The 17,294-nt window shown below is 55.9% G+C and overlaps 2 protein-coding genes across 4 annotated transcripts; one reads left to right on the plus strand and one right to left on the minus strand.

Moving 5' to 3' along the window:
• Positions 1 to 258: 258 nt before the first annotated feature.
• MIEN1 (migration and invasion enhancer 1) lies at positions 259 to 6,379 on the minus strand. 2 transcript variants are annotated; one of them, XM_070394173.1, is made up of 5 exons: positions 6,245 to 6,379; positions 1,471 to 1,807; positions 1,272 to 1,369; positions 790 to 866; positions 259 to 706 (listed from the first exon to the last, which is right to left on the minus strand). In XM_070394173.1, exons 2-5 carry the CDS (start codon positions 1,557 to 1,559, stop codon positions 623 to 625), a joined length of 348 nt encoding a protein of 115 aa, XP_070250274.1. In that variant the 5' UTR covers positions 1,560 to 1,807; positions 6,245 to 6,379; the 3' UTR covers positions 259 to 622. The 2 variants fall into 2 exon arrangements, with proteins under 2 accessions (XP_070250274.1, XP_070250273.1); XM_070394172.1 differs by lacking the exon at positions 6,245 to 6,379 and adding an exon at positions 5,325 to 5,421.
• On the plus strand, positions 5,497 to 15,665 carry GRB7 (growth factor receptor bound protein 7). 2 transcript variants are annotated; one of them, XM_070394170.1, is made up of 15 exons: positions 5,497 to 6,001; positions 10,715 to 10,871; positions 10,972 to 11,122; positions 11,304 to 11,460; positions 11,588 to 11,709; positions 11,821 to 11,898; positions 12,425 to 12,562; positions 12,898 to 13,008; positions 13,211 to 13,309; positions 13,597 to 13,677; positions 13,783 to 13,899; positions 14,096 to 14,156; positions 14,271 to 14,358; positions 14,464 to 14,557; positions 15,145 to 15,665. In XM_070394170.1, exons 2-15 carry the CDS (start codon positions 10,720 to 10,722, stop codon positions 15,289 to 15,291), a joined length of 1,596 nt encoding a protein of 531 aa, XP_070250271.1. In that variant the 5' UTR covers positions 5,497 to 6,001; positions 10,715 to 10,719; the 3' UTR covers positions 15,292 to 15,665. The 2 variants fall into 2 exon arrangements, with proteins under 2 accessions (XP_070250271.1, XP_070250272.1); XM_070394171.1 differs by lacking the exon at positions 5,497 to 6,001 and adding an exon at positions 6,050 to 6,261.
• The last annotated feature ends 1,629 nt before the right edge of the window (positions 15,666 to 17,294 follow it).

The raw sequence follows: 17,294 nt of genomic DNA on the forward strand, positions 1-17,294 counted from the left end.
CCAACCAAATCATTCTTGCTTAGAAAAAAACAAATTCCTCAGGCCACCCACCCCACCCACCATAATGAGACGGGGGTAGGGGGTTGGGGGGGCGGGGAAGAGGCAGTGTCTACTGGGTCACTCATTTTCCTTATTGGCTATGAGAAGAGATCACTGAACCAGAAGTCGCTATCCAGAAAAAGCCCATCCACCCAGCACAGCCACCCTGCTCCTCCCCACACTCCCAGGCTGGACATAACACACACCAGTTGGCACAAGTGTTTGTAGTGCCAGTTTATTGCCAATAGCTGACAATGCCCGGGGCCAGTAGAAAATAAATTAGAACGACAGGGGCCTCTAACAGGTGCAGCGAGGCTGGAGTGGGGAGCAAGCTTTTGTGTACACTGATCCCCGGAAGGGGTACAAGGTGGCTGTGATACTATCAGTGGAGAGGCTCTCCCACGCTCCAGACCAACAGAAGTTTCTATTCCCTCCTGGTACCCAAAGGGGCAAAGTGGAGGCCAGGGTCTCAGCTACCTGGAGCTAAGTGAGGGGAAAGGGGTAGTGGGGAACCCTCAGCAGGACCAAAGGGGATACCAAGCCTGGTACCCCAGAACACACAGGAACCTGGAATCCCATGCCGTCACAGGATGACGCAGGGGGGGCGGCTGTTGGTGATCTTCTCTAGGGGTTCTCCGTTACTGGCCCTCCGGATGGCCTCAATGAGCTGGAGGGCAGAGAGATGGCGTGGGATGATGGGCTGCAGAGGCGTGGTGACCCCGGGGAACTTCCAACACTGCAAATACTCACATCTTTCTCATAAGGGAAGCCCCCGTTCTCCAGCTTGGAGAACACCAGCTGTCCATTGATCTCGATCTCAAAGGCCCCTGGTATTAAATAAACCAGTGAATCAACTGTCTGCTGAGAACAAGGCAACGGTCAGGAGGCCCTCCGCACTCGGACTCGCACAGGCGCTCAGGTCCTCCGCACGCCCCGTTAGAGACCTGCAGCTCTTCAAGCCGTTTCCCAACCCGGGGTCAAGCCAAAGGAACAAGGAACGCACAGGAGGCCTCGCATGTGTGCCCTTTGAACTCCAGGAAGGGCTCCCTCCCCTCCCAACCTGTCCTTTCACAGTCTCACCGGCTTTCCCTTACAGGATCCATCTGTGACCCCCTCCACGATGGAAGGGGGGTCAAGCTGTCTGGACATGTCACTAGGTGCCAGCCACCGCCGGAGACAGCGGGGCAGCTGGGACTTGGAACCCTGACTCAGCAGGTGTTCTGCGGCCTCACCTGTGCCCCCCAGGCGCGACTCGATCTCGATGCCAGGGTACTGCTCCTTCACGGCGCTCGCCAGCTCCAGGTAGGTCGCCTCAAAGCCGCAGGGTTCACTAGGGAGACCACACCGGGGGGTCGCTTGGGTTTCGGGGTAGGGGCCGCCCGTGGACCCGCCCTCATCCGGACCGGAACCTCACCGGCCGGAGCCGCTCACCAGTACTCCACCACGATGCGGACCCCACTGCCCGGTTCGAGCTCCCCGGGATGGGGCGCTGCAGACACCGGCCCCGAGTCCCCGCTCATTGCTGCCGGCTCCGCTCCGGCCGCTGCTTCCGGGTGTTACGTGACGCCGCGGGCACGTGAGGGGGCGGGGCCACGCGTTCCGTCCGGGCGCCCCCTGCAGGCTGCGGCTGCCGCTGCCGCTAGGGTTTGACCCTAGCCTTGGCCAGGAGGCTCACCACGTTCAGGGCGAGCTCCGGGGCTTGTCCTGCACCAGGTGTCCGCTGGACTTCTCGGCCATTACCCACTTCTGGCTGGGAGGTTGCTGCTGCCTTTGATCGAATGAAATACAGTGGGGCCTTGACTTAGGAGTTTAATTCGTTCCGAGACCGAGCTCGTTAAGGAGCTCGTTAACTCAAATTACTCTATCAACTAAATGCAAAAAATCCTCCGAGAGACAGCTGGTATCTCAAAAAACTCGTTAGTCGGGACACTCGTAAGTCAAGGCCCCACGGTATCTTAAACTGCAAAGCGCTTTCCAGGAAGAGAATGTGGTGGAGCAAGGGGTCCCAGGACCCGGCGTTGGCGATTCAATAGGCCCGATTCAACAGGCCCTATTGTATGGAATAGTTGCCACTTCTCGCTAACATGTGCGTGGCACTTTAAAACTCCCCGTAGTCACACACTTAAGTATTTCCGACTCTTAAACTCTAAACTGTTGATACAATCTGGGGCAGTGACCACCTCTCCCCCTGCATTTGGGAACCGTAGGCTTTGGGGCTCCCACTCCTTAGGCTCGCTGATCCCATCACCCGCCTCCAGTTCCTGCACCTCCCCTGTCATCCCAGCCTTACTACAGGCTGGCACCATTATTCCCATTTTGCGACTCTAGAAATGGAGGCTGGGAAGGAGGTCTCCCTGTCTCTTTCCTCCCTGGCGTCCCGCCATAATAATACTAACAGGTTACCCACTCTAGCATTTCTTTAAACCATTCGTTTTAAAACAATGACATATAGATTTGTGTACCCATGGCTACAATCCAATTATAGAACATTTCCATCAACCTCAAAAGGTCCCTCTTGCCTGCTTGCAGTCAATCCAGCTCTCAACTCCAGTCCTAGGCAACCACGGACCTGCTTCCTGTCTATAAACTTGCCTTTTTCTGGACATTTCGTATATTAAATGGAACGATAAAATATGTGGTCTTTGGCTTCTGGCTTCTTTCACTCAGTGTAAAGGTTTTGAGGTTCATCCATGCTGTAGCCTGTACCAGTAGTTGGCTCCTTTTGTAGCTTGGTATCCCATTTTATGGATGTCACCTTTTGTTTATGTATTCTAATTGATGGACATTTGAAAGTCCAGTTTTTGGCTATTTGGAATAATGCTGCTATGAATGTTCATGTAACTGTCTTGGTACATGTTTTCATTTCTCTTGGGTAGATTCTAGGAATAGAATTGCTGGATTGCATGGTAAGTTTATGTTTAACTTTTTAAGAAACTGACAAACTGTTTTTCAAAGTGGCTGTACCATTTTACATTCCCACCAGCAATATATAAGGATTTGTTTCCCCATATCTTTGTCAACACTCATCTGTCCCTTTGATTATAGTCATTCTGATGAGTGTGAGGTGGTATATCATTGTGGGATTTTGTTGTTGTTAATCCTCACTCGAGGATATTTTTCCATTGATTTTTAGAGAGACAGAGAGAGAAACATCGATATGCGAGAGACATATTGATTGGTTGCCTCCCACAAGGGCCCTTTTGGCACTGAGCCTGCAACCCAGGTACGTGCCCTTGACCAGAATCTAACCTGGGACCCTTCAGTCCACAGGCTGATACTCTATCCACTGAGCAAAACTGGCCAGGGCTCATTGTGGCTTTAATTGGCATTTATCTAATGACGAATGATGTTGAGCATCTTTACAAGAGCAACTTTACTAGCCACTCATATATCTTATCTGGAAAAACATCTACCCAAATATTTTGCCCATTTTTAATTGGGTTGTTTGTCTATTATTGATTTGTAAGAGTTCTTTATATATTCTGGATACAAAGTCCCTAATCAGCTATATTTACTCCCAGTGTTTGACAAGGTGTGTGTGTGTGTGTGTGTGTGTGTGTGTGTGTGTGTGTATTTTCTTAGTGGTGTCTGTTGAAGGGCAAAAAATTTAAAATTTTGATGAAGCCTAATTTATCAATTTTTTCACTTGTCACCTGTGCTTTTGCTGTTGTATTTGAGATACGGTTTTTTCTAGAAGTTTTTTGGTTTTAGCTCTTACATTTAGGTCGATCTATTTTGAATTAATTTGTGTGCCTTGTGTGAGGTCAGGATCTAGATTCATCCTTTGCATGTGGATATTCAACTGTCCCAGAAGTATTTATTGAAAAGACTATCCTTTCCCACATTGAATGGTCTTGGATCCTTTGTCAAAAATCGATTGACCAGAAATGTAAGAGTTTATATTTGGACTCTTGATTCTGTTTCATTGAGCTATGAATCTATTTTTTCTTGTTTCTTTTTTATTTAAAAATTCAGATACAATTTATTCACAGTAAAATTCACCCTCTTGAGTGTACGTGAGTCCTGACACACACAGTTGTATATCCATTATCATGACCAAGATACACAACAATCCATCACCTTCCGCAAGTCCCTGTGCCCCGACTGTCAACCCCTCTCCACCTTCCCCAAACCCAGATCTGTTTTCTGTCTTTATAGTTCCACTCCCTCCAGAAATCCACATACGTGGAATCATGCAGCACTCAGCCCTCTGAGTCTGACTTCCCTCACCAACCTATCCTTCAACATCCAGAGTGAACTTTCCAGAATAGAAACGGGCCTGTTCCTCGGTGCCTCTACGTAAGCCCAGATAGACCTTGCAGGGTCTGGCCTCTGTCCACAGTTCCTGCCGGTCTGGACAGACAGGATGGGTGGCTCTTAAACCAGGTTTACAGAACAACCACCTGAGGGCTTGTCAATACCATACATTCCTATCTTGGCCCCAGAGACAGGTTCAGTAGGGGCAGGGGTGGGGGGGGAGCACAGGGATCTGGTTTTTTTTGCACAAGGCTAGGGAGATTTGGAGGCAGGCGGTCACAGGCCACACTGGGAAAAGCACAACTGAGTCCAAAGCTCTTGCCTTTCCCCCTACCTTCCACACCCACTTTCTTGCCCCACACAGCCTCCCCTCTGCTCAGTTGTCACTTCCATGGAGAAGACTTCCCTGACTCCCTAGGTGAGTCATTCTCCCAGCATAGTTGTCACCTATCATTTCTTATTGTTTGTATGATCCTTTGATTAACATCAGTCTCCCTGCCTGGGCTGTTTGAGGACAAGGGTGGGGTTTGTTTTTGTTGCTCACAGTTGGATTCCCCAGTGCCAAGCATGGGGTTAGCTGGCATATAGTAGGTACTTAACAAATACCAGCTGAATGAATGAAGGAATCATCGAATGAACTGTCCACTGTGCTTTGCACAAGCTGCCCCCAGGCCCAGGTGACCTCGCGCGCCCCCTCCCCCCACCCCCCCTACACACACACACTTCTTTGCTTAGTTCACTCATACTGGTTTTTCCTAGAAAAATCTGGTTTGGAGAAAGTTGAGGCTGGAGCCATTTCTCATGGCAGACCTCTTATCACCTTGTGGATTGTTTGTTTACCCAACCATTACCCACTTCTGGCGGAGAGGTGGCCGCTACCTTTGATCTCAGCTTCCCAGATCCTCCTCCAGCCCCAGTGTTTGCCTAGTGCTGCAGGAGAGAGCTAGAGGGAGGGCTCTCCGGGCGTCCCGGGCACCTGGCCAGAGCTTTGCCTCGATCACTCCTCCCGCCAAGAGATCCTGACTTACCCCTTCCGTCTCAGAAGGAGAAGCCGAGTCTCTGGACTTTGCTTAGAAGGGAGGACACACTCTGGGTGCCTCTTGGGATCCAGGAGGCAGCTTGGGTAACTAGACTGGCCGGAGGTCAAGGGGCAGGCTTCCCTCTTTTGCAGAGTGCCCTTTGCCCCAGGGGGTGGAACCGATAGCCGCCTGGCTTGGCCAATGAACAGGTTTGGAGAAGGGACGAGGCGAGGAGTGGGCGGGGCCGCTTCCCCCTACTTTCCCGCCCCCAGCTTCTCCCTTACAGGCGACGAGGACTCGAGATCTTCGCTCTGGAGGCGGTTCAGGTCGACTGTCTCCGCCTCTTCCCTGGCACCTGCTGCCAGGCCGAAAAGGACAAAAACAATCCCGGCCGGCGTCGAGTTTCAGGGAGTCCCCGCCCCTAGGGTGCTTCCTCCTCCCAGGCCCCTTTCCAGGCCCCGCCTCCACCTGCACAACAAATTTTAGTTTCCTTGGGCCAGAAGCGGGTACACACAGGGCTGCTGACGCCCCCCCACCCCCCACTTCTACCTCCGACGTGGGGACACCCTGCTACCACCTGTAGAGAAGAGGGAGTGGAGTTGCAGCCAAGTCCAGGTCCCTAGGGTCCCTAGACTGAGCCGGATTTCGGACCCTGAGTCCCACGACTCCTGCTGAGGCTTCTCCAGGTAAGGGGACCGAGATCGATCCCAGATGACAACCTGCTCTCGCCCCCGAGACGCGCCGGGGCCCCAGGCTGGGCTGGTCTCAGGGCCACGGGCTGGCTGGCTGCCCAGGTGAGCGGCTGAGCCGCCGACGGGCGCCCCCTTCCCCCACTCAGTGATGTCAGGCCGAGGGCGGGGGCAGGAGGGGGACAGGTAGTTCAGGGCCTGGCGCCTCCCTCCCGAACCCGCGGCCCCAGCCAGGTGTACCTGTGCGCAAGGTCCAGGTAAGGGCCGAAGCGGGCGTTTTGTCTTGGGGGTGCGGAGCCCCGGCAGGTCCGGGGTCCAGGTGGAAAGATTCGGCCTCCTGCCGAGCTACCCGGCGGCCTCACTGGCTCTTTTCCTCGAGTTTCTCACCCCGCCCCCTCCTCACCACCTGCCCCCAGACTCGCCCCGTTCTCATCTCCTGCCCGCCCGCCCTGTGGGCACCCACTCCGCGCCCCCTGGACGGGCGAGGCGACGGGAGCGGGGAAGCCAGAGCTCAGATCCTTCCCTTTCGGGGACGCGCTTTCCCGCTGAAACTAGCCCCTCCCCATTCCCGGAAGGCGAGCTGGGAGGGGGGCTGAGTCCCGAGCCAGCGGCCGGGAGGCGCTCCCGGTCCAGCCTGGCTTTGCCCAGTTTGAGGTTCCCCAAGTTTATCAAAGACCAACGTCTCCACGGCGGGGCCGGGGGCACCCTCCCATCTGTTTGGGGGGCGGTCTAAGAGAGGGGCTCTGGATGATTGTCTCTCTCCGCTCAGGACCACAGTCCTGCCCTCGATGGGCAGGGGGGGGACGGGGCGGGGGGACCCTCGTGGCTCAGGACGCAGTGGGCTTCGCAGTGGGTGGTCTGCAGCGCACGCGGCCTGCGGAGAGAGTGTGTCCTGGGCGGAGTGGGAGGGGTGGGAGGGGGAGATCGTCTGGGATGACTGAGCTGCTGGAGAAAGAGCCGGGTCCGGGTCTGGGTCCGGGTCCGGGTCTGGGTCCGGGTCTGGGTCCGGGTCCGGGTCGCCCTGGCACTTCGGGGATGGAGAATGCACCTGTCCGCCGTTGGCCGGCGGCCCAACCCTACCGCCTCTCCAGAGGCCCCTTCTCGGTCTGCCCACCCTGGACTCTGCTCTCCCCCCTGGTCCCCTGCCGGGGGGCCCTTCTGGAAGGCAAGCGGCCTGTAATGATGAACTCCCCGGACCCTGTAGCATTCTTCCCAAATTAAACTTTAAAAGAGCTGCCCCCTTCCCATTGGGTGCTTTTTTTTCTCTCTAAGCGAGGGAGTGGGCGGGGCCTCGGGTCCTGGTCCCTCCCCCCAACTGCGGGTCACAAAGGGGTTTACCGCCTCCTCACCTGGGCCCTGCACCCCAAGAGCACCCCCAAAGGTTAAGCCTTGCCCCTACAATCCATCCCGACGGGGGCGGGGCGTGGAGTACCGGACAGCACCTGGGCCTTCCCGCCGGGTCCAGACCCGCAGCCCAGGCCTCTGCCCTGCGAGCCCCGCCCCCACCCTGGGAAGCCGGACGATGGCCGTGTTGTTTATCGGCCCCAAACAAAGGGGCCTGCCACCCTGCGCACCTTGGGGCCTGCCAGGTGGGGCAAGATTCAGGAAGTAAACAAGGAGGCACGGAGGGCGGGGAGGAGGGTGGGGCCGGAGCCACCGGGCGGGAGAGGCGCTGGGGCAGCCGCCGCTGGGATGTGCAGCATTGAGGGGTCAAATTGATTTGGGAGTTCGGTTTCTTAAACACGCGAATTTCCTAGGGCCCCAGTTTGAAAACTTTATTTTTAATATACTTTTATTGATTTCAGAGAGAAAGGGAGAGGGAGATAGAAACATCAGTGATGAGAATCATTGATTGGCTGCCTCCTGCACGAGCCCTACTGGGGATCGAGCCCACAACCCGGGCATGTGCCCTTGACCGGAATCTGTTTTGGGGGAGGATCCAGACCACCCCACTATTGGTCTCTGCCTTCCTGGGAACAGCTCCAAGTTGCCCAGGGGAAGAGCTAAGAGGGTCAGCTTCTCTCAGCCCCTCTCCCTAGTCCTCCCTGGAATGAAGCTACCAGGGCTGTTTGACAGATGTTAGCTAGGGGTGGTGGCGGTGGTGGTGGTGGTGGTGGTGGTGGTGAAATTGTGTTTTGGTGTTGAAATACTGGTGTTTGTTGATGGTGATGGTGGGTGTGTCTTCCCCTTCCAGCAAGACCCTAAGCCCCTCCCAGTCTCTCTCCTGGGCCTTTCCTAACCTGCCTGTCCGTCCTCTTGGGTGTCTTGACTTTGCACTCCTGCTCCTGGGGTACACCTCTGGCCAGGACACTAGGACAATGTGTTTGGAGGACCCTCATCCCACAAGGGAGATGGGGATGAGTCTCCTGGACCTGCTGAGTCCTGGGAGCTAGAGGTGGGCTGCAGCAGCAGAACGGAAGCCTGGGAGGCCCCAGACAAGGGAGGGAGCATTTTGAGGTTTCTTTGGGTAAGTGAGGCGCACCACTGGGAGGTTGGCTCCACTCCAGATGGGCCTCTGAATCCAGGCCAGGCTTTTCTTCTCTCTTTCCTGGGTGAGGGGGCTCCTGGGCTGGGTGATAGTTACCCGGCTGCCTACCTACGGATTACAGGTCCCACCTGGATTGGGCAAGTGGAGGTAGGCCAAGGCTAGGGAAGGAGGAGATGATGTCAAAGCAGCCTCAGGCCCTGCATCCTCTCCCTCCCCCATCTTGTTCCCCATCCTGAGCCTCCCATTCCTCCCAAGCTGGTAGGTTGGGGGCGGGAGTAGAGGGTGGGTGGTGGGTAGAGGCAGGGTTGTTTGTGTTTCTCCTAAGCCAGGAAGTTGTGCAGATGAGTCAAGGTTGAATGGAGAGCCCCAGGCAGTGCTGCTCCGCCCCACCTTGACTCACCTGTCCCCCAAGTCCCCTCATTCTCTCACTTAAGGGCCAGGGGCCTGCCACATCCTTGGGGGACGGGGATGGGGGTCAGTCCCAGGTGCCCAAGGCAGCCTAACAACCCTGGTCTGAGATCCAGAGAGTGGGCAGGGGGCTGGAATTAGTGAGGTCTTCCAGGTCCTCCCAGGTCTCAACCAGCCAAGGGGTTCTTGGTTCCTGTGGAGGAGGGGCCTGCACTCCCTCTACCCCACAGTGGGCATCTTTGCCCCATTTCTCCTACTCTTACCTGTCCTGGGTTCCATGCACCTGTGGGTGCTAAGATGTGGGGAAGACCCTGGCCTGCCGAGGAGACCGCGGGGTGGATGAGACCGGAGCACAGTAATTGGCACGGAGGCCAGCACAGTGCCCTGGGAGCCCTTTGGACTTGGTGTGGAAATTACAGGAAGGCTTCACCGAGGAGGTAGCTCTAGCATCAGAACTTCAAGGAAACTGGGCAGGAGGAAGGGCCTGGGGGAGGGCACACAGGTTTGGGAGCTACTGGGGCGAAGGTATCCTTTTCCCACCACAACTGAGCCTGCCCCCTGCCTTCCTGGTTCCTGTCCTCCCCCACCTCCTCTCCCCTCTGTGCATCACTCAGCACTCGGGCATGCGTTGCCACAACAGGCTCTGGCAGCCAGGTCTGGCAACTGAACAAAACCCAGCGCAGAGCCCAGAGGAGTGAGCGCCCCACACTCCGGAGACCGAGAGGTGACCCTTTGGCCTGACGCTGAGAGCTTGAGCCCAAGACAGTCTGTGGGTCGTGGAGTCTATTGCTGCGCCTTGGCTGTGTTGGGGTGACCCTCTTAGCTCTTCCCCTGGGCAACTTGGGGCGAAAGGAAGGACACTGGACTAGCAGTCCCAACACTGGCTTCTACTCCCTGGCTCACCTGTGGTGGGAGCAAGAATGTCCCCTTCTCGCCCGGGCTGGTGTGCTCAGTGGTTAGAGCGTCAGCCCGGGCACCGAAGGGCCAAGGATTCCAGGTCAAGGGCACGAACCTGGGTTGCTGGTTCGATCTCAACTCCAGTTGGGTGTGTGCAGGAGCAACCACTCTATGTGTCTTTCTCGCATCGATGTTTCTCTCTCTCTCTCTCCCCTCCTCCCTCCCTTCCTTCCTTCCTTCCACTCTCTCTAAAAATTAATGGAAAAAATATCCTCGGGCCCAGCCAGTGTGGCTCAGTGGTGGAGCCTAAACCCAGGCACCAAGAGGTTGACCTTTTAATTCCCATTGGGGGCACAAGCCGGGATTGCAGGCCTGATCCCCAGTAGGGGGTGTGCAGGAGGCAGCTGATGGATGTTTCTCTCTCATCAAGTTTTCTCCCTTCCTCTCTCTCTAAAAACAAATAAAAACAACAACACATATTTTAGCCCTGCTGGCGTGGCTCAGTGGTTGAGCGTTGACCTATGAACCAGAAGGTCATGGTTCAATTCCCAGTCTGGGCACAGGCTGGGTTGCAAGCTCAGTCTCTCTCATCATTGATGTTCCTATCTCTCTGTCCCTCTCCCTTCCTCTATAAAATCCATAAAAAATATATAAATTGAAAAACATTTACAAAACATATATCCTTGGGTGAGGATTAACAACAACAACTTGTTTGCTTCTCAGCCCTTTTGCAAAACGGGCTCACTCTTTCCCCAAAGGCTCCAGGAAAACGCCAGGTAGAGGGGGAGCAGTGAGGTGCTGGGTAAGCTCCGAGGGGCCTGACCGCTGCGGGAGGTCAGGAGGTCTGGGTCCCCTTGGCCCCTCTCCCCAGGACCAGGCACAGGGGGGGCTGCATTCGGACCCCTCTTCTCCCTCAGATGCCATGGAGCTGGGCCTGTCCCCACCGCATCACAGCAGCTCCCCAGAAGACCTGTACCCCGCCCCGGGGACCCCTCCGGGGACTCCCCCGCCGCCCGATGCCCCCCTTCCTGGGGAGGTGAAGAGGTCCCAGCCTTTGTCCATCCCGACCAGCAGGTGCAATGGGTGATGGGCTGAGGAGGGCTGGGGGAGGGGCGCGGTCGGCACCGGGAAAGACCATAGAAGCTTGACGTCAACTCTTCCCCAACCCACACAGGAAACTTCGAGAGGAGGAGCTGCGGACAACCTCTCTACCCTCCATCCCCAACCCTTTCCCTGAGCTGTGTAGTCCTCCTTCACAAACCCCCATTACTGGGGGTCTCTCCAGTGCAAGGGGGCTGCTCCCTCGAGACACCAGCTGCCCCCATGTGAGTTGTCCTGGGAAAGAGAAAGCAGGGCCGCGGGAGGGCTGGACTGGGAGGGGGACAGCACCACTTCTTGGAGGCAGGGGCATTTGCTCAGGGGTCCCTGAGGGTATAGCAGGTGGGGGTGGGGGGGAAGAACCACCCTTTGCTTTTCCTCAAGTCATCTGCAATTCCTGGGGTGCAGGTAGTAAAAGTGTATAGCGAAGACGGGGCCTGCCGGTCCGTGGAGGTGGCGGCGGGTGCCACCGCACGCTACGTGTGTGAAATGCTGGTGCAGCGAGCTCACGCCCTCAGTGATGAGAACTGGGGGCTGGTGGAGTGCCACCCCCACCTAGCACTGGGTGAGTTGGGGTGCAAGGGGCTGCCTGGGCCCGGAGGCAATGCTTCACACCTTGGGCTAAGCAGACGGCTCGTCCCTGAGGTCTGGGCTGACCTCCACTGACCCCTGCTTTTTGCCCTTGACCCCAGAGCGGGTCTTGGAGGACCATGAGTCCGTCGTGGAAGTACAAGCTGCATGGCCAATCGGCGGAGACAGCCGCTTTGTCTTCCGGAAGAACTTCGCCAAGTATGAACTGTTCAAGAGCTCCCCAGTGAGTGTGTGTGTGTGTGTGTGGGTCGGGGGGGGCGGGTTCCGGGCAACGGGACACCCTAATCCCTGACCTGGGCCCTCAGTCTTTGACTCTGGACTCCCATCTGCCCAGCACTCCCTGTTCCCAGAGAAGATGGTCTCCAGCTGTCTGGATGCACCGACGGGCTTATCACATGAAGACCTCATCCAGGTGAGGAAGCACATCGTCACGGTCCCCAGGCTCCCCACCGCTTCTTGGCCCTGAAGCCTTGTGCCTCCCTCCGTGGGGTGGAGAGAGCCTAGGGGACGTGTCTTTTCCCTGCGTGAGCATTAGTTTCTTCATCTGTTAAATGGGGACAATAAATGCATGTGGAGCAACTCCTTTCATAAGGGCAGTGCCTGCGTGCTGCGTGTTTTCTCTGTGTGTGTGTGTGTGTGTGTGTGGCCCCCTCTAGGCTTCTCACCCTCTTTTTTCTTTTAATTTATTTTTATTTGATTTATTTATATTGATTGCAGAGAAGGGAGAGGGAGAGAGAGATAGAAACATCAATGATGAGAGAGAATCATTGATTGACTGCCTCCTGCACGCCCCCTACTGGGGATCCAGCCTGCAACCTGGGCATGTGCCCTTGACTGGAATCGAACCCGGGATCCTTCAGCCCCCAGGCCGGCGCTCTATCCACTGAGCCACACCGGCTGGGGCAGCCTCTCACCCTCTTGCTCTTCTCTGGCCGCAGAACTTCCTGAATGCGGGCAGCTTCCCAGAGATCCAGGGCTTCCTGCAGCTGCGGGGCTCAGGACGGAAGCTTTGGAAGCGCTTCTTCTGCTTCCTGCGCCGGTCTGGCCTCTATTACTCCACCAAGGGCACTTCCAAGGTGACAGTCCCAGCCCCTCTGAAACCCCATCCGGGTCCTGCTAGGTGTCGCCTCTTCCCCGTTGGAACTCCTGGACCTTTCTCCCCGTGGGCCCTGAGACCCTCGGCTGCTCCTCCCTCCTGCCCAGCTTACCTGCCCCAGGAGGTAGCAGTGGGAAAGGCAGGGGGACTGAGTTTGAGTCCTGCCTCTATTTCGATTTGCTGTGTGAGCTGGGGCACTTCTCCGCCAGCCCCCCCCCGCCCCCCCGCCCTGATATCTCCTCAGCTGGCTTGGTTGGGCAGTAACTGGGGGATAGAGCCTGCCTGTACCAAGCTCTTCTCACCTGTGCTGAGCAGGATCCCAGGCACCTGCAGTACTTAGCAGATGTAAACGAGTCCAATGCGTATGTGGTGACTCAGGGCCGCAAGCTGTACGGGATGCCCACGGACTTCGGCTTCTGTATCAAGGTGAGGGCCCGGCCTGGCCTGGGAGAGAGTGGGAACTGCTCAGCCCCCCGGGATCCTACCTGGGGCTTCTGAGTTCTGTCTGGGACACCCAGACTCCTCTCCCTGCGCCTGCCCCTGCCCCTGCCCCACGGAGACAGGAGACAGGAATCGGAGGTCAGGACCTAAAGGCAGACAATGAGTCAGTCAGCTTCCTTCCCCGCAGCCGAACAAGCTTCGCAATGGCCACAAGGGGCTGCGCATCTTCTGCAGTGAGGACGAGCAGAGCCGCACCTGCTGGCTATCCGCCTTCCGCCTCTTCAAGGTGAGGCCCTGGGAGCAGCATGGGGGCTGGCCCCGTCCTCGGGATCCCCAGCACGTAGCACGAGGAGGAGTGATAGCTCTGCCCGCAGGAGGTCTCCAGAAAGAGGGGCGTCATTCTGCTCTCGGATCCCAGGTCTAAGGCTGGAGTCTCAGCTGTGGCTTCAACACACTCCTGGTCCCGGGGCAGAGACACAGCCCTGCTCTTGGGGGGGCCTGTCTGGAGGGTGTCACGGCCCGCACCCCGGCACCTGCTTGACCTCGGGCCCTCTTTCTCTCTCCACACCCCAGTATGGGGTGCAGCTGTATAAGAATTATCAGCAGGCACAGTCTCGCCACCTGCGCCCGTCCTGTGTGGGGTCCCCACCCCTGGTGAGTGTACACAGGGGCGTGAGTTGGGGTGGGTAGCCAGACCCCGTTCTGGAGACACTGGGGTCCTGCTCTGACCGCTCCCCTCCCGTTCTGTCCCACGCGCAGAGGAGTGTCTCGGATAACACCCTGGTGGCGATGGACTTCTCCGGCCACACGGGGCGCATCATCGAGAACCCACAGGAGGCTCTGAGCGTCGCCCTGGAGGAGGCCCACGCCTGGCGGGTGAGGCGCCTGCACTCACCTGCATGTTGGTCCCGGGGAACGTCTCTCCATATGGGTTTCCATGGAGGGGCTCGGGGGAGGGGGAGGGATGAGGGGAGGCCCCCAGGTGCAGAAAGGGGCTCTACATTCTTCGGGGCGGGCGATACCCCAGCCAGGCCTTGCCACCCCCGACCCTTGTGTCCCCTCTGCTCTGCAGAAGAAGACGAACCACCGTTTCAGTCTGCCCACCCCGTGCTCCAGCACCAGCCTCAGTGCAGGTGGGTGAGGGCGCAGCCTCCCTGGGGCTGGGGGCGTCTCTGCGCACTCGTGGGGGGCGGTTAGTAGGAGGATCCCCTCAGAGTGACTGCCCACCTGTCTGCCTCTCACCCCAGCCATCCACCGAACCCAACCCTGGTTCCACGGGCGGATTTCCCGCGAGGACAGCCAGCGGCTCATCTCCCAGCAAGGCCTGGTAGACGGGTAAGGGGCAGGGCTGGGCAGGGCAGCAGGCCCAGGGGTAAGGGAGACCCCGAGTGAAGGCAGCAGCCCAGTGTCCTCGGCTGACGCGGCCCTGTCTCCTGGCAGACTGTTCCTGGTGCGGGACAGCCAGCGGAACCCGCAGGGCTTTGTCCTGTCTCTGTGCCATCTGCAGAAAGTCAAGCATTATCTGATCCTGCCGGTGAGTCAGCCCCTAGATCAGCGGTTCTCAACCTGTGGGTCGCGACCCCTTTGGCAGTTGAACGACCCTTTCACAGGGGTCACCTAAGACCATTGGAAAACACATATATAATTACATATTGTTTTTGTGATTAATCACTATGCTTTAATTATGTTCAATTTGTAACAATGAAAATACATCCTGCATATCAGATATTTACATGACGATTCATAACAGCAGCAAAGTTACAGTTATGAAGTAGCAGCAAAAATAGTTTTATGGTTGGGGGTCACCACAACATGAGGAACTGTAGTAAAGGGTCGATTCATTAGGAAGGTTGAGAACCACTGCCCTAGATCATCGGTCGCCAGCCGGTGGTCCCTGAGGTCCGAAAGGTTGGCGACCGCTGCCCTCGATGCCCGCAGTGGAGACACGGGGCTCCCGGCAGCCTGTTGCCTCCACCCTCCCCTCCTGGTCCCCAGCGTGTCTGGGGTCTCCTGCTCTCTCCTTTCTCCCTGCACAAGCAGTGGGGACCTCGGGCCTGGCCCAGGAGGGAGCCCCTCGGGCTCATGCTCCCCCTGACCGCCCACCCCCTGGCTCTGCCCCAGAGCGAGGAGGAGGGCCGCCTCTACTTCAGCATGGACGAGGGCCAGACACGCTTCACCGACCTGCTGCAGCTCGTGGAGTTCCACCAGCTGAACCGAGGCATCCTGCCCTGCCTGCTGCGCCACTGCTGCACCCGCGTGGCCCTCTGACCGGGCGGCAGCGGGCCCGTGTCTCCGCCCCGGGCTCCTAGGGTGGGCTTGGAGGGTCAGAGGGCAGGGGCAGGATCGAGAATGATTGGAAGGCTCCCCCCGTCCAGTTTTCTCTGCTCCTTTGCTCCACTGAGGCAGTAAGTGGTCCCCCTCTCCATCCCCCCAGTTCACCCTTAATCCCTCTTCTCAAGGGAAGGCACTTGGGGTGGCCCTCTCCCCTTCAGGGAGCTCCTTTCTTGGCACTACTCTGGGGCAAGGCATTATGGGAGAAATGGGGGTAGCCCAGGTGGTCTGATGCCCCACACGTTGTACAGACTGAGGCCAGTTGATCTGCTCTGTTTTATACTCCTTACAATAAAGGTTATTTTTGGATACACCTGTGAGTTCAGTCTGGCAAGACCTGGCTCGCCGGGGTTGGAAGGGGGGCAGGAGAGGTGTGCACAGGCCTTGGTGAATGTGTCAGAAGGATAGATGCCACTTACTGGCCAGCCGGGATGTTTCTGAGGGCAGGGCCATGGTCTTGGTCATCTGAGAGTCCTAACAGTTCTGCCCCTTTCAGAAAGCCTTTATGGAATCCTCCAGCACTCAGCCCTCTGAGTCTCGCTTCCCTCTCCAACCTAGCTTCAACATCCAGAGTGATCTTTTCAACAAAGAAATCTGCTCACTCCCCTGCGCCTGCCCCTCCACCCAGACAGACCCTGCAGGGTCAGGTCTCTGCTCTCTGCCCATGCCGGCCTTTACTTATTCATTTATTTATTTTGTCTGAAGACTTTTGTTTAAGAATTTTAATAATTTTGGCTCTTTTAAAAAATATATATAGTTTTATTGATCTCAGAGAGGAAGGGAAAGGGAGAGAGAGATAGAAACATCAATGATGAGAGAGAATCATTGACCGGCTGCCTCCTGCACACCCCCGACTGGGGGTTGAGCCTCCAACCCAGGCATGTGCCCTTGGCTGGAACTGAACCCGGAACTCTTCAGTCCACAGGCCAACACTCGATCCACTGAGCCAAACCAGCTAGGGCCAACTAGGTGTTATTTTTGCCAAGGAATCAAATCTAAATCTGGATCCAACGATTAGTCTGGCGGTTTTTGGCCGGTGTGCCGCAAGAATTTCTAAAGCAGGCACTGACCTCTTTTCCCTTAGATTGTAAAAAAAAAAAAAAAGCAACAGCCAACACAACAATAACCGTCCGGTGTGAATGAATCAAAATTATACCTATTTTTTTGGTCAGGTCAGCAAAACATATATTTGTTGGTGTGCCGCAGAATTTTAGTCATTAGTTTATATGAGCCAAATGGTGAAATAGGTTGAAAACCACTGGACTGGTTTACCGGAAATACAGGGAACAGGAACATGCGAGATGACACATGGAGACGCGATGACCAAAATCCAGACCGGGAAACATCAGAGCACACAGCCCAGTTTCTTCAACAACAAAACATATTTCAAGAAAAGATGGGGAATCTAGTTTTCAAGAAATTTAGACATACATCAACCAAATATAATGCATTGACCTTATTTGATTCAAATCCAAACTAGTTAACTGCAAAAAAAAAAAAAAAAAGAAGAAGAAGAAAAACCCAACCAAAAAAAAAACAACCATTTATGAGCAATTAGGGGAAATTTGAACTCTGAGATATTTGGTGATATTAAGGAATTAGTTAATTTTTGAAAGTGTTATGCTTTTTAAAAAAGTCTTTAAGAAATTCATTCTGGAGTACTTATTGGTGAAATGATATCTCTGCTTTAAAAAATATGTATGTATATATTTTTAATTGATTTCAGAGAGGAAGGGAAAGAGAAACATCGATGATGAGAGATAATCATTGATCGGCTGCCTCCTGCACGCCCTCTACTGGGGATCGAGCCTGCAACCCTGGCATGTGCCCTGATCGGAGTCAAAACGTGACCTCCTAATAAAAAACACACAAAAAACCCGTGACCTCCTGGTTCAAGGGTTAATGTTCAACCACTGAGCCACACTGGCTGGGCTCAGCTT

This window comes from Myotis yumanensis, unplaced genomic scaffold (assembly GCF_028538775.1).
Source record: "Myotis yumanensis isolate MYYU_CA2020_CCGP unplaced genomic scaffold, mMyoYum1.0.hap1 SCAF_16, whole genome shotgun sequence".
NCBI lineage: Eukaryota > Metazoa > Chordata > Mammalia > Chiroptera > Vespertilionidae > Myotis > Myotis yumanensis.

Bases quoted from the DNA above. Each gene is read 5' to 3' on its own strand.
- MIEN1 (XM_070394173.1), bottom strand. From the start codon at position 1,559: ATGAGCGGGGACTCGGGGCCGGTGTCTGCAGCGCCCCATCCCGGGGAG. The intron at 1,370-1,470 runs GTGAGCGGCTCC...TGGTCTCCCTAG, and splicing joins CGCATCGTGGTGGAGTACTG to TGAACCCTGCGGCTTTGAGG. The intron at 867-1,271 runs GTGAGGCCGCAG...ATTTAATACCAG, and splicing joins GTCGCGCCTGGGGGGCACAG to GGGCCTTTGAGATCGAGATC.
- GRB7 (XM_070394170.1), top strand. From the start codon at position 10,720: ATGGAGCTGGGCCTGTCCCCACCGCATCACAGCAGCTCCCCAGAAGAC. The intron at 13,310-13,596 runs GTGAGGCCCTGG...TCCACACCCCAG, and splicing joins CCGCCTTCCGCCTCTTCAAG to TATGGGGTGCAGCTGTATAA. The intron at 14,359-14,463 runs GTAAGGGGCAGG...GTCTCCTGGCAG, and splicing joins CAGCAAGGCCTGGTAGACGG to ACTGTTCCTGGTGCGGGACA.